General features: G+C 38.6%; 2 protein-coding genes across 2 annotated transcripts; both read left to right on the forward strand.

The window, feature by feature from the left end:
* Window positions 1-914: 914 nt before the first annotated feature.
* On the forward strand, window positions 915-10,748 carry LOC103717373 (eukaryotic initiation factor 4A-3). Its single transcript, XM_008805731.5, has 8 exons — window positions 915-1,348; window positions 4,666-4,906; window positions 4,988-5,068; window positions 5,478-5,585; window positions 5,675-5,794; window positions 7,818-7,985; window positions 8,812-8,898; window positions 10,244-10,748. Exons 1-8 carry the CDS (start codon window positions 1,038-1,040, stop codon window positions 10,355-10,357), a joined length of 1,230 nt encoding a protein of 409 aa, XP_008803953.1. The 5' UTR covers window positions 915-1,037; the 3' UTR covers window positions 10,358-10,748.
* A 2,030-nt stretch (window positions 10,749-12,778) lies between these two features.
* LOC103717366 (gibberellin 2-beta-dioxygenase 6) lies at window positions 12,779-14,678 on the forward strand. The gene is made up of 3 exons (XM_017845365.5): window positions 12,779-13,384; window positions 13,520-13,841; window positions 14,310-14,678. Exons 1-3 carry the CDS (start codon window positions 12,924-12,926, stop codon window positions 14,538-14,540), a joined length of 1,014 nt encoding a protein of 337 aa, XP_017700854.3. The 5' UTR covers window positions 12,779-12,923; the 3' UTR covers window positions 14,541-14,678.
* The last annotated feature ends 207 nt before the right edge of the window (window positions 14,679-14,885 follow it).

Raw genomic sequence — 14,885 nt, forward strand, 5'->3', positions numbered from 1 at the left:
AACATGTGATGCTCTTAATAAAAAAAATCTTACTTCATTTTATCCAAAAAAAATTATATGCATTCTTGGAAAGAAAATACTCCAATCCTAGTTAATGGGAGTTGAACTTTTTCATATCTTACATGATTTTTTTTATAAAATATAAAATTTTTATTCTTATAAGAAAAACAATTTTTTATTTGTCTTATTCGAAAACTTGAAACCCCCCCCCCCCCCCCCCAAAAAAAAAAGTTTTCAGTTCTTGTGGAGAACTTATTCCTATTTGTTTATCCAAGATGTACATAGATGTAAAACAGATGAAGAAATTTTTTTTGGCTATCAACCTTTTTTCTTTTTCTGTTTTTCTTTTTTTTTTTTCCCTGAACGAGATATTTTCCGTCCTTCTACAAAGGAATAAAGAATTCCTTCCGACGTGGAGATTTTCCTCTTTTGTCAATGAAAGCTTGAAAAAGAAACGAAAAACAAAAGGAATCCAAAACTGAAACATACCAATAGGCCACTGGGTGAAACTTTCCTTCTGGAAAAATCTTCCCATGCTTCCATCAAAATATAGAAAAAGATAACAAAAAAAAATAAAAGAAAAGGGAGGTGGGAGATTCTACGGAAACTAGGAGTTGCTGCCTAGTATTCTTTAATATCTAGTTACTAAATACATACAAAGGGCATTTACCGACCAAATTGACACGCATCTCAAAGCAATCCGCACTCTTCTAGAAGCCCACGGCTATCGCATGCGAAACCGACCCAGTAATTGACTACCACATGCATACAAAGAGCCGCATGGGATCTCTTTCGTCCCCAAAGGCGGAGATTGACAGAAGGAAAATCGGACGGCGACTCACTCGGCATCCGCATACGGGAATCTCGTATACAAAACCCACCACCGCCATCGCTATAAAACCCTAATATCCCTTCATCTTCTCTCGAAGGCTCGAAGTACCTCTAATAAACGACGAGCTCCCGGAATCCTCCTAGGGTTCGCGTCTCTACCCCGAGTCCCTAATCTCTCTCCGTCTCGAGCTCCAGTCTCTTCTCCCATGGCGGCGGCCGCAACGGCGGCCCCTCGGGGCCGGCAACCGCAGGGCCGGGGGGTCGACGATGAGAACCTGGTCTTCGAGACGAGCGCCGGGGTGGAGGCCATCACGAGCTTCGACCAGATGGGGATCCGCGACGACCTCCTCCGGGGGATCTACGCCTACGGCTTCGAGAAACCCTCCGCCATTCAGCAGCGGGCCGTGATTCCTATTATCCAGGGCCGCGACGTCATCGCCCAGGCACAGTCCGGTACGGGAAAGACCTCCATGATCGCCCTCTCCGTCTGCCAGATGGTCGACACCACCTCGAGAGAGTATGATACTTTATTTCATATTTTCTTCATATTTTTGTGGTTGATTTCATTTTTTTGGTAGATTGATTTTTTTTTTGGCTGCTCTTTGTCTGGAAATTGCTGTCCTGATTCTTCATCCGTTTAATTTGTGTTATTAAGTGCTAGGTTTCTTTATGAACCCTAGGTATTGCTTCGAAGAAGCTCTTCTGATCTCGAGATCATTGCATCTTGAGCAAGATCGCTTACATACTTATTAAAAATCACAAAAATCTCCTCGCAATGCACCTCCAAAACTGCCCGCATAGAGCTCCTCTTCATATTTTAGATGCATATTAAGCTGGCAAAGAAAGGATGTTATAGCACAAGTGCAACAGTTAAACCTTACCTCAGTTTTCTGGGTAAGCAGGTCGGTTTGAGGTCTGAGAGCTTGAGAGAGCTTAAGCAGCCTCTAAGTTCCTGAAATTCTTCATGTACACGGCAATAAGAATTAGATATGCTGTGAAGATGTGCATGTCTGCCATATTTTTTTCTCGAATAGCAAGAAAACTGAAGGGCGGTCATGTAGTAGGATATTTTATATATTGTTGCAGCAATCCAGTTTGACTTCGTGCTATCCGGTCTCCTATCAGACCAGATTTGGATGATCAGAGTATGGGCTTTGTATGGAAAAAAATTGGGTTTCCTTATAAAAGAGAGTTTTTTCTTAATGGCTGAAGTCACCTTGTCGGTTTAACTTTCCAAAGCTTGACAAAGCAAAATAGGACTATTGAATTAAGCATGCTGGAAAAATAAGGTTCATATTCTTTTGTATTCGTTCGATTGATCATTGTTAGGATAAGGTAATGTGCTTTTCCAAGCATCCTATATTATTACTATAGAATATACTGATATCATTTTTGGTCTTGAAAATGAAGCATAATGTCATTTAGCAATTAACCAACAATTTCATTAACATGTCAAAGTTAAAAACAATGGGTGATTCATTCAGGAGCAAATTTGAAAATTATAGGAAAGAAATATGCACAATAACCTTAACAGTCGTTCAGAATCTACATATTTTAGGTTATTTTTCCAAATTTTATCATGGGAGAGGAAGCTTTATAAGCCCATGGTGATGAAATGAAGAGTAAATATTATCTAAAAGTTCGAGAGGAGACATGCGAACATTCAATTATTGCCAATGAACTTATTATTGGAATAAACAGCTGGTGGCTGATGCCCCGTGGTTTCTTGGAAATTGTTGGACATAGCAGCTTTTTGTTGCATAGTGCCTTTTGCGGATTATGGCAGCAATTTAGCTGGTCAGAGGTTCTCCCCTTCATTCCCTGCTACCTATTGGCACAGCTTCCCCTTTCCACCATCAAACACCACTTGGTTTCATCTCCTTCCCTCTTTCTGCCATCTTCCTTTCTATTTGCCCCATTTTCTATTGTTGACACAGACTTACAGTAAAGTGTCACCTTCCTTCTGGTTATGAAGTTACGCCCGAGCATACATTGCAATAATCCTTGATATTCTGTCGCATTCTCAGAAACTCATTGCCTCAAAATAGATGATACTTCCTCAGCCTCACTTGTTCTTTACTCATTGATAGACTTAAAGGACAACACTATATCAATTTGACTTACTGTCAAAACCAGATATCAACCCATTCAATTGCTATGAAGCTCTAATTTAATCCTTAGTTAGTGATCATTTGTTGGATGGTTGAGATGAGAACATTGATGTGCTAGGTTTTAAATACTAAAAAAAATCTGCAGAGCAGTAGCTGTGATGTGTTTATGGCACTATAAACAGTTATCATTTGGATGATTTGTGTTTGTCTATTGAGCTATTTTTTTAATTGACAGACTCTTCATATTCGGTTTTCCATGGCTACTGAAATGGAAGTGAAAGTATGCATCTTTTCATCCCTTTTGGATTGTATTTACATCTGTGTGCTCAGGATGATGCAATAAGACATCGAGGACACATAAACCTGTATTCTAGTTAACATCAACACTTTCTGCTTAAAGCATCAATATCTCCCTTAATCACACCCAAACACTTGTAATAATCACTGACTTCCCTTTTTTTTCCTTGCCTATGCTGTATTTGGAACTTTTGACCTGTGTTCGCAGGATATTTAAGATATAAGCAGCTTTGTCCAACTACCTGAACAGGCCTTTATTGGCATTTTTTTGTGTCTGAGCAAAGCCATACATGATGGTAATAACAATCATGATAATGATTTTTATATGCAGGTTTACTTGAGCCATTACTACTGGAACTAGTTTACCAACACCCTCGTTCTTTTTTATGAATATTTTATAGCTGGATTGTCATGACAAGTTCAACCATTGTAGAAAGCCTTAGATAATGATGGGCTAAAATTATCGAGACAAAAAAAATAGTGCACAAATTGCAGATTTAATGGGAAAGGAAGTTAAATTGAGACCTTAGCCAAAAGTGATGGTGGATAGCGGCAACTGTATGATCAATTTTCCATGTTATGCAGTGAGATGATGGAATTACGTGGACATATCTAATGCGAAGGGTTGGTGGATGACGTGGCTAGGTGCTTATGAGATCTTATATGAATCACACATTTCATGTGGGTTCAAAAGGAAAACTTTACAAGGTGGCAAGAAGGCCCACAAAGTTGTATGGGGATGAAAAGGAGTGTCCAGCAAATAGAATGGATGTAGAAGAAACCATAATGCTGAGATGGATGCTAGGTGAAACTAGAAAGGATGGAGTTTGGAGCAATCATTTTGAGAGGTCTGATACAATGATAGAGGATTTATATGATGGTATGAACATGTGATGAAAATCCAAGGAGGCTTTGACAAGGATGTCCTTGGATCTGTTAAGGGTCTAGACAAGGAGGGAAGATTGAAGCTAGCACTGATGGCGGTTATGGGAAAAGATTATTGAAAGGCTTGCCGTAACAACCGAGTCTGCCCTTTATAGAAATTATTTGCATTATGTTAGTATCATGACTAGTTGGTTTAAATGTTTCATCACATCAAATATTTTATCCCAATGAATGATCATGAACATGGATTTGTGGATGTCTGCATGCATGTATAAATATATGAGCAGGATATATGCTAGTTGTGTTTAGTATTTATGGAGCAGAGGATCTTGTACTGTTCAGAGGAAAAAAATCAATATCTCAACTGCCGTATGTCAACTCAAATTTCTTTCTTGTTTTTAATTTATTCTTTGTTTCTTTCACTTCTGGCGCCACATAACACCCCTAGTAATGTTTTTGGATGCTTCTCCATCTTGGCAATAAGCTCCTGGTTTTGGTTGATTATGGCTGGTTAGCTTGAAATTGGTGTTTTCTTCTCTAGAGTTCAGGCATTGATCCTGTCACCAACAAGAGAACTTGCTGCCCAGACTGAGAAAGTTATATTGGCTATTGGTGATTACATAAATGTACAAGCCCATGCATGCATTGGTGGGAAGAGTATAGGTGAGGATATCAGAAAACTAGAGTATGGAGTTCACGTGGTTTCAGGGACACCAGGCAGAGTCTGTGATATGATCAAGCGAAGGACCTTACGCACAAGAGCTATCAAGCTCTTAGTCCTTGTGAGTATATCATTTATTTCTTCTTAGAGAGTTTGTATTTAATATATTGTTGTTGCAAATAATGCTGTGTTATTGTAACAGGATGAGTCTGATGAGATGTTGAGCAGAGGTTTCAAGGACCAGATATATGATGTATACAGATATCTACCTCCAGAACTTCAGGTATGATCAGAATTCAAAGTTTTTATGTCCTTGTTTTGTGCTTTTTTTTCCTATTTGATCTTTCCTAAGTGGTTGGTTCTTGCATGTCGTGGCTTACCGACCAAATTTATTTGATTCTCCATCTTGGTAGCGTATGCGATATCGTGCTTAGCCTCTAGATTTTGAGACAAGGGAACAATGGTGTTCCTTGATCCCTCTTACTTATCTACCTGTTTGCTTCCTATCTTTGGCCCTCCTTACCCATGTGGCATTTATCATGCGTGAGTTTCCAAACAGGTGCATGATCTACGCTTCTGATCAAGCTATCCTCCAACTTTTGAAAGATAAAATATGAACTTGATGTTTTAGTAGATTTTGTGCTTCTTAATGCAATAACAACTGTTTGTAATATGTAAGAAATACTTTTTAGGTTGTTCTGATTTCTGCAACACTTCCTCATGAAATATTGGAGATTACCAGCAAGTTTATGACTGATCCCGTTAGAATACTTGTCAAGCGTGATGAGCTGACGCTGGAGGTAATTATTTGCTGGATTTTTTTTTCTTTTAAACAATTTTCACTGGTTGTTTTGAATATTGAACTCTTTTCCATTTTTTGTACATGTAGGGTATCAAACAATTCTTTGTTGCTGTTGAGAGAGAGGAGTGGAAGTTCGATACATTGTGTGATTTATATGACACCCTCACAATTACCCAAGCTGTTATTTTCTGCAACACAAAAAGAAAGGTGACCTTATTTCAGCAGATATACTTTCTTCTTCTCTTGACAGTTTGCAGCTATGAGTATAATCTATTAATTTGGTTCCAAATTTTGAATAAATTTCAAAATTTTGTCCCAATTTTTAACTTGTAACATTCAGATTTTTGACAATTGCGATTAAACTAGAATGTTCTTTTATACTAGCAAATAACATGATGATTATGCAGAATTTCCATCATCCTTTCACCATCCTTGTTTTTTTCCAGTATAATTCAAGAGATTTCTGAACCAAAATAATCTATTTGGTCTGTGGAGAACGTATATTTATGAACTAACCATTCGTCTACCTACGTATTGAAAAAAAATGATACCTTCCGACTTCCGCTTATTAGCTTCTTTTCCTTCTTTTTTTAATATCATTTAAGCCCCTTCATGTCATTTCTTCTTGGCCATTCTTTTGAAATTACTCCTTTGACTTTTCATTATTTGCCGTCTCAAAAGAGGATAAAGGAGAAGTGCCTCACCCCCGTGAATGGAACTAAATCAACATAGAGGGCTTTGGATGATATAGAAAAAGATTGAGACATAGGAAACTTGGAAGAAGGTTAAGCATGCATCTTATGGTGACCTATATAATTGGTTTGACTTGAGAAAACACAATATTTAAGATGGAGTTCTAAAACTAAAAGTTGATGGGGTAGGTGAATGATGTAGGTTGAAATATATGTCGTTCTTTCGGTCGGTAAGAAGGTTTTTTTTAATAAGTTTGAAGGGGAAGATGTAGACAATTGACAATAGTTAACATGTAAAAGGAAGAGGTACAATTATTTGTGAAACATAAAAGAGTAGCAAAATCAGGTTTTTTTTAGTAGTGCAAATGCTATTCTGCTCCAAGAGTCAAATAATAGCATATTGCATAATCAAGCAAATCTGGAAATATAGGGATTTTACATATATAACACACCCGAAACAGTGGGAGTTTACTGGCTGATGTTGACTGTTGCATTTCAGATATTAACATTCTTATTTTCATAACATAACAAGTTTCTCAACACTTGAAATTCCTTCCATCTTATCAAGCAATTGCAGAGGGTCTTATGTTCCAGGTAAATAAAAGGCAAAAGGAACCATTCATAAGAAGTGCCATATTAATATATAGATTGGAAGAATGCGGTGATACTTAACAGTTTTTAACTCTTCCAATTCATACTGCTGAGATTCTTAATTTTGTGAAAGAACATTTATTGATAAATTAGCGAATAGACCAAGAAAAGAATGGAGGTCTACTCTTCTACCTAAAATGACTAATCTCAGAGGTGGAGGAAATTAAATAAAAGAGAAATCCTTATAAGAAGTGCCACATCTTGACCAGCCAAGTTACTGATAATAAGCCACAGAAGCTAAGACCATAGGCAATGGACTAGGTACAATTAAGAAACAATGATTCATCTTCTTGTTGCAACTAATGAAGCTAAGACCAGCCAAGTTTCTCAGCACTTCTTATTCAAAATATTAATGAGAGATCTGGTTCTTCAGAGTTGTACTCAAATAAACCCCGGACCTTTCAGCAAAGAAAAAAAAAACCAGACCTCCTACTTCAGGCAACTAAGGACTGGCCTTGGGTTTCTTAGTCACTGGCAGATGTTGACATGAATGTATAGCTAGTTTAGACTTAAAATCCACAGGAACACGAGTTTAGATGGAATTCCCAAATCCTTCTGACCTCTATTTTCCTCTTCTTTTCTTCACTATAAGGTTAGAGTCACTTCTTAAAATATTAAAAAAAATCCTTGCTTAGGATGGTAAACCATATTCAGGGTTTTGAGTTAAATTTCTGCATGCAACCTTTTTCATAAGGTCAGGTTTAATATTGTCTAGAAAGCAGACTGGTGCTTAAATTTCTCTTGGGAAACAACGTTTTACCACAAGTAACACTCATAATTATGTCTCTAAATCAACATTTTTTCTTATTTTTTTTCACAGAACTTCAATTCAGATAAAATTATGTTTTTTTTTCTTTATTACATCAGCTGATTGTTGTTTTTGACAGGTTGATTGGTTGACTGAAAAAATGCGCAGCAATAACTTCACAGTATCTGCTATGCATGGGGACATGCCTCAAAAGGAGCGAGATGCCATCATGGCAGAGTTCAGGTCAGGTGCGACCCGTGTGCTGATTACAACAGATGTATGGGCTCGCGGGCTTGATGTTCAGCAGGCAAGTTTTATAAACATACTTTGAGTTGGTGTGTTGTTCTATGACTTGGCTGTGTGACTGATTTAAAAACATCCATATTGGCAAAGTAGCAATCCAGACATGCAATTCATGTTTCGAAAAAATGAATTAGATTATATATAAATTCTCGAGAGAATAGTGGGATTTCTCTCGTATTTTTTCCCTTCTGTTATCACCTTTTTAAAAAGAGCGATCGGATAGGATCTGGGTTCAAATTTAAGAGGAAGACAGGGTCCTAGAAACTTGCCTTCCTAAAAAATAGGTATTAGAATCCATTTATTTATTTTTTCATTTTCTTAGGAGTCTGCATTTTGTTTCCCCATCCTTAAATTAGCAATTGGAGGATTTTAAGTGGGTGGAATTATTTGAGTAGTGATTAGAATTTTAAATAAGGTTTAGTTATATATTATAGGAATGTAGAAAGGCATATTCAATAGAAAAAAATGACAGTCAGAATCAGAGTGTGATATTCTTCAAATTTGATTCTATTGTTTTTAAATATAAATTTTCTAGAGGGTGAGCCTTGGCATAATGATAAGGTTGTTCTATTGTGACATGGAGGTCTCGGGTTTGAAACACGAAAATAGCAGGGTAAGGTTGCATACATCTGAGCCTCCTCGGACCTCTCAATGGCGGGAATCTCGTGCAATGGGCTGCCCCCTTTTTATGTTTTTAGTATAAATTTTCTGTACATCACATAGGACGATCTGGCTCTTAGATTTTTTCTTGTCTTGTTTCATATAGATTCATATTCCTTCGCAGCTACTGCACTTATACCATACTTGACCACAAGTTTCTTATTCTGCAGGTTTCTCTAGTGATAAATTACGACCTTCCAAACAATCGAGAACTTTACATACATCGGATCGGTCGCTCAGGGCGTTTTGGGCGTAAGGTATAACTTCTCTTTCAGTCCCTTTATTAGAGGAGAAGCTCGGTGTTTGGTGTCTTAGGCTTTTTTTCTGAATTTCAACATATGAAGTTCAGTTTTTTTGTGTACGGATTTGACATCACATTTCCTTGCTATTATGTTACGTTCTGCATCATTCTGCTTCTCAACTTTCATGGAGATGCCATTGGCTGCACATGACCTATGTTAGCCTCGTGGCTTATGAAGGAATGGAGGCACTGGTTTTAGTATCTGGTTAACCTCTCATTAGCAGCTCGGTTCTTGGCTGTTTTTGTTGAATAGCTCCAGTCACTAATGCTACATTTGGTTCAGACATGAGTGTTGGAATGGAATGGGAATTCCAGGTTTGGTGCCATTCCTGTTTTTAGTATGGCACTAGATCTAGGAATCTGTTTCCTTTGGTATCACGTAGCACTCTTAAATTGGACGAATGGCCCTTCCATGAGGATATGCATGAAGTATATTTTTGGAAAATAATCCGATTAGTAATATTTGTGCTAATAGTATATTTGATATGAGTTAACTCTTGATAATTATAATATAAAATATAAATATAAATAATTAAATTAAATTAAATTAAAAATTATTATTATATTAAAAATAATAAAAAATATTAAGTAGCATTATAATATTAGATTAACTGTTACTTAAAGATTTATCGTGTGTTATATTAACCTATGTCACATGGATACTTGTGTGTGGCTCCAACAATGAGTGAGATATTTTTCCGGACCATATATACATTAGACACTTGGATACTTGGCCTTCTTATTGTTTTCCAACTTTTTCATGGACATGGATAATTTGCTCTTTCGGTAATAAGTTCAAACACCATGTTTTTTTTTTCACTTTATTGGAGGTGGTCAAGGATGTAGATATTGAAATAACTTTTTTAAAAAATATGAAGAAATAAAATTCAAATTTTATTAAATAAAAATGAAACAAAATATTCATAATATAATAATAAAAATAAAATAGTATTAGACAGATGTAAATCGTAATGTTCAAAGAAAATATTTGAATTATAAAATAGAAAAAATATCATTCTCATGTTTATCAGGCTAAATTAAATGTTATAAGTGAATTGATATTCCTTTTGCGTACATTCCACCTAGACAGTGGATCGAGAGTATTGATTCCCATTCCTTGCTTTCCATTCCCTTTTCATTATATTTCCAATTCCAGCTCTTTTTGATTCCTGCTCACCAAACATAGGATGAGCCTCTTTCCCTTCGCTCCATGTGTTGCAGTTAAGAGTCTCTTTGCTGGTTTATTTGACCATAATTTAGACTGAACCGTTGATCTTAAAATAATCACTCTATATGGGCAGGGTGTGGCGATAAACTTTGTGCGCAAGGATGACATCAGGATATTAAGAGACATCGAACAGTATTATAGTACTCAGATTGATGAAATGCCAATGAATGTTGCTGATCTTATTTGACAAACCTGATGATAAGATGCAGTTTACAGCTGTGGAAGTTACTGAAGGGATACACTGGGAAGCAGTCTCTTGGTGGATTTCTTTTTTTCTGTGTTCTGGTGACGGTAAGCTCTGCCTTTTTCCTGTAATCAAAGCTTGATGGTTGCTGGTGTCTGGGAGCAGCATGATCACAATTGACTTTGCTTTTGGAAATATGTTGAGATGTCCGTGTTTGGATGGACAGGGCATGTAATTTCAAGCTGATGACTTCATTACTGACAATCTGAGTGTATGTTGATATTCTACTGTTGATGATGTGTTATTGTCAAATGTTCCAGTATTTGATAGATGAGGTGTATGACGGTCATGTGCCTAATTATTAATTTAACTGGTGTATCTGTTTGCATGGTTAGTTGTGCCTGCTGAGTTTAGTCCACTAAATTTACATTTAATCTTTGATCTGATCAACAGCTCAACTGACCGATTACAAGATCGACATTGAAATAGCTTACACTTTCAACGGCCGGTTGGTTCCCAGGCTAACTCAGTCTGCAGTATAGTTCCATGCTTCAGGACTTCCCCTTGTGTGTCTATATTTTGTTGTTGTAGGAGGCCGGTACCTCATCTCTGTCGTGGTTCACAGTGAGGGATCAGTACAACAAAGAGGCAAGCTATGAGGTTTCAGACTTCCAGTACATATCCTTGATGATATTAGCTGCATATGTTGGAACTTGTAAACCATCAAACCAGCATTTTACCTGCCTCCCTGTTCATGGGAAATTATTCAGAACGTAGATGCCGACGGTATGGGGTGCTGAAGCTGGTAACTGGATTTAAATCTGGCTGGTAGATATCAGGGAGAAGATTCAGGAAGAAGAATTATGGTCTGATGCATTCTGTATTCACTTATGTTCGCGTATCTGAATAAAAGCCACATGACGTTTGATCAGATTCTATGCTTCTGTACAAAACCTTCTAGATAGCAGTCATTTCAATCAACCAGGTCATAGTCTCGTAGGTTGAAATTTGCATGTAGTTCTTTTCATCGGGCCCCATTGCGATATCTGTCAAAAGTCATTACAGGTCCCTTGCTTTTTCTCATGATTAGCCACAAATGTTTCTTATCGTTCTATTCCACGCCGATCCTGCACAGGAGATGGACCAATTGGTTAGGAGGCAGCCCCCCTTATGTTACAATCTCTGAGTGGTGGATCTCTAAAGCTTCTGCATCAAAAAAGTGCCACCCTATCAAAGATCGTCAGCTATGTAGCACTAGGTTTCATCTTTAAGCATCAGTGTCGTCAGGGTATTGCTCATCCTATGACTTCTTCAAGAGGCCACTGCTCATGAGATCAAAATTTTAATTAATTATCAAAGAATAGCCGTATGATGGTTGCATTTCATTAATCTTGGAAGAGCAACGCGGGTTATAAAACCATGCGCAAAGGAAACATCGCACGTTCCTTCCAGCTCACTTAAAAATTTAAAAAATCATGGAATTAAAAAAGAATACCCCAACCATGAGAAGCCTTTGAATTCAACGTCAATACGTCATTTGAATAAACTAAAGCTTGATGTTATGTTTCTTGCTGCTTTTCTTGTCTAGTTGCAAATCCTTCTCGAGGTCATGAATTTTCAAATTTAAATACTCGATCTGCCGCCCATTGGTTGCGTTATGCTCTTAGTTTTTTATCCCCTCTTTTCTTTTTTTGGCACAGAACCACTCTTTTCTTAATCTGGAATTTTCTAGAGTATTGTAAATTATTACCCCGTATCATTGCTTTAACGAAGTCTCCTGAAATCATGATTTAGAAGCAGGAAGAAACCATGACTCAAATTTCCTGAATCTCCGGTGACTCTTTTTATAATAATTGTGAGGCTCCACAAATCCATCAAGAAAACAGTAATCTGAAACGGTTGTTCAATCGTCCACCGACAACATAGTTACTTCAATATGAGAGATGAAACTGCCGATGACTCAATTAACACTTTCGCTGCTTCCCCTATACAGTTTACAGAAACATCTACGTGGAGGAACATACCCCAGTCATAACCATATGAAGTCAAAACTCCGTAGAAGAGCATTAGGAGTGCTAGCACGAAAACAGTATCTTTGGCTTCTACGATGGAGTTCCACGCATGAACCATCCGTTAGTTAGAAAGTCTCTATGCAATCTAACTAATCCCACAACACCTAGAGGAAGAAAAGAAAAAAGAAGAAAAGAAAGTGTCATGATCTATTTGTCTCTGTAACATAGTTAACAAATCAAAGATTGAGACCTCAGACATGCTTTTCTTCTTCCTTTTTTATTATGGTACCTAAGCGTATCTTTGTGCACTCGGTCACCACATGACAAGTTTGCAGTAGAGCTCTCCCCTCGCTCCAAGTGTCAAATCCTCGTCTCTCCGCCCTTGGATTCCTTATGCTCTGTCCCATTTCACCACCTTCCCTTGGGCCTCTCACTCTCCAGGCCTGCCATGCAGCATTATATAAGTCCCCACAACCATCAGAGCAGCCCTCCAAATCGACGCGCTCTCCATTCTTCCCATAGTTCCCGTCTCTTTTGGTTTAATAGCCAGGGCAGCCATGTTTCCCTCCAAGGCTTCGTGCGATCCTCCTTTCGAAGAGCTCTACAAAGCTTTGTTGAATAACTCCATCGCGCAGTGCTCCCAAGTCCAAGTCCATGAAGTCGTGGGGGAGTGCGAGCTTCCGATGATAGACCTGAGCGGACTCAGGAGCGGCGACGAAGACGAGCGGCGTGCTTGTGCTGCGGCAATCGCAAAGGCCTCCTCGGAGTGGGGCTTCTTTCAGGTGCTGAGCCATGGAATCAGCACCGAGCTCTTAGGGGAGATGAGGAGAGAACAAATGAAGCTGTTTGGGATGCCTTTCGAGAAAAAAACCAGCTCTGGGCTCTTGAATAACTCTTACCGGTGGGGAACTCCAACTGCCATGTCTCTCAGCCAGTTCGCATGGTCAGAGGCCTTCCATGTCCCTCTTGAAAAGATCTCGGAGGAGGATGGTCGCAGCGGGGAGTTCGACTCCCTCAGGTATTCGTATTTCCCTCTGATACCGCATTTAAATCCTACTGCAATGTCCAAAATGCCCATCATTTGACATCTTCCCGTAAAAGGTAGCGGCGATGCTATCATAGTATCATGGCTGACGAAACTTTGTTCTGCCAGGGCGGCGATGGAGAAGCTTGCCGGGGCCATGTCCGAGCTTGCTCGGATGCTTGCGGGAGTTCTAGCCGAGAATCTGGGCTGTCCTGGGGAGTGCTTCATAGAGAACTGCAGCGAGAGGACATGCTTCCTTCGATTGAACCGGTATCCACCATGCCCATTCTCACCAGAGACCTACGGTTTGATGCCCCACACCGACAGCGACTTCCTCACCATCCTTCATCAAGATGAGGTTGGCGGCCTGCAATTGATGAAGGATTCCAAATGGGTTGCTGTCAGGCCGAATCCGGATGCTCTCATAGTCAACATTGGAGATCTCTTTCAGGTATCTGAACTGGGCAACTCTCTACATCTGTTTACAGCACAAACAGTCAGCAAATGCTTTTATTTTCACTGAAGTTCAAAAAAAACACGTGTACTCCAAAAACTATTACGATTTCCAATGGAAAATAAGGACAACCATATGCCGACTTTTTTTCTTAAAAAGTACTGAGGGCTTGGACCGCTTGGTCAATCATTTCGGCTGGGTATCGATCCGCAGCCACTGCCACCTTGTACAGAAGTAAGCCGTGGCCCATGAAATCATATCAAAAGATGGTTATGATCAATGAACTCAATTATTGCGGAAGTAGAAGTAGCCGCCACCCCCCCAAAAAAAAAAAAAAACCAAGGGCACAAAGTCTAAAGTGCCCAAGCTTTTTCATTTCTTTATGCTTGCTTTGGTGTGGTAGTTTTGATGTGGTTCAACTGAACTAAATGCTCTAATCATTAATATGGATATGGTTTGTGGCAGGCGTGGAGCAATGACATCTACAAGAGCGTGGAGCACAAAGTGATGGCTAATGGGAGGTTGGAGAGGTACTCCATAGCCTATTTCCTCTGCCCATCATATGAGTCTACCATAGGGAGCTACGAAGAGCCGTCGCCTTACAAAAAGTTCACTTTCGGGGAGTTTAGAGAGCAGGTGAAGATGGATGTCAAGAAAACTGGATATAAAGTTGGGCTTTCAAGGTTTCTCATCTAGGCCATTTCTGATCACTCTCTTGCACCTGTACAGATAACTACTACACTTTTTGCCGTACAAATTTCTTCAAAAAAAAATAAAAATCGTGCGCATTAGAAAGAGAGGAAGGACTGTGAGGATAATGACGAAGAAGAACAACTCCATTCTTTAAGACGAATAATTTGTACGTCTGTGTATCAAATACAGTCCATAAGTTTGATCATTAACCATCTTGCTTTTCAATTTGATTGCAAAGATGAAGCATACTATCCCTGTAATAACTACAGTGTTTCAGCATCTTTTAACTCAGAGAGACTTCAAATTTTTGTATCTAGAGTTCCATGTCAAATTTATGAATATTGGATC

This window comes from Phoenix dactylifera, chromosome 16 (assembly GCF_051530095.1).
Source record: "Phoenix dactylifera cultivar Ajwa chromosome 16, Ajwa_hap1_PhDact_Kaust_v1.1, whole genome shotgun sequence".
Taxonomy (NCBI): Eukaryota; Viridiplantae; Streptophyta; class Magnoliopsida; order Arecales; family Arecaceae; genus Phoenix; species Phoenix dactylifera.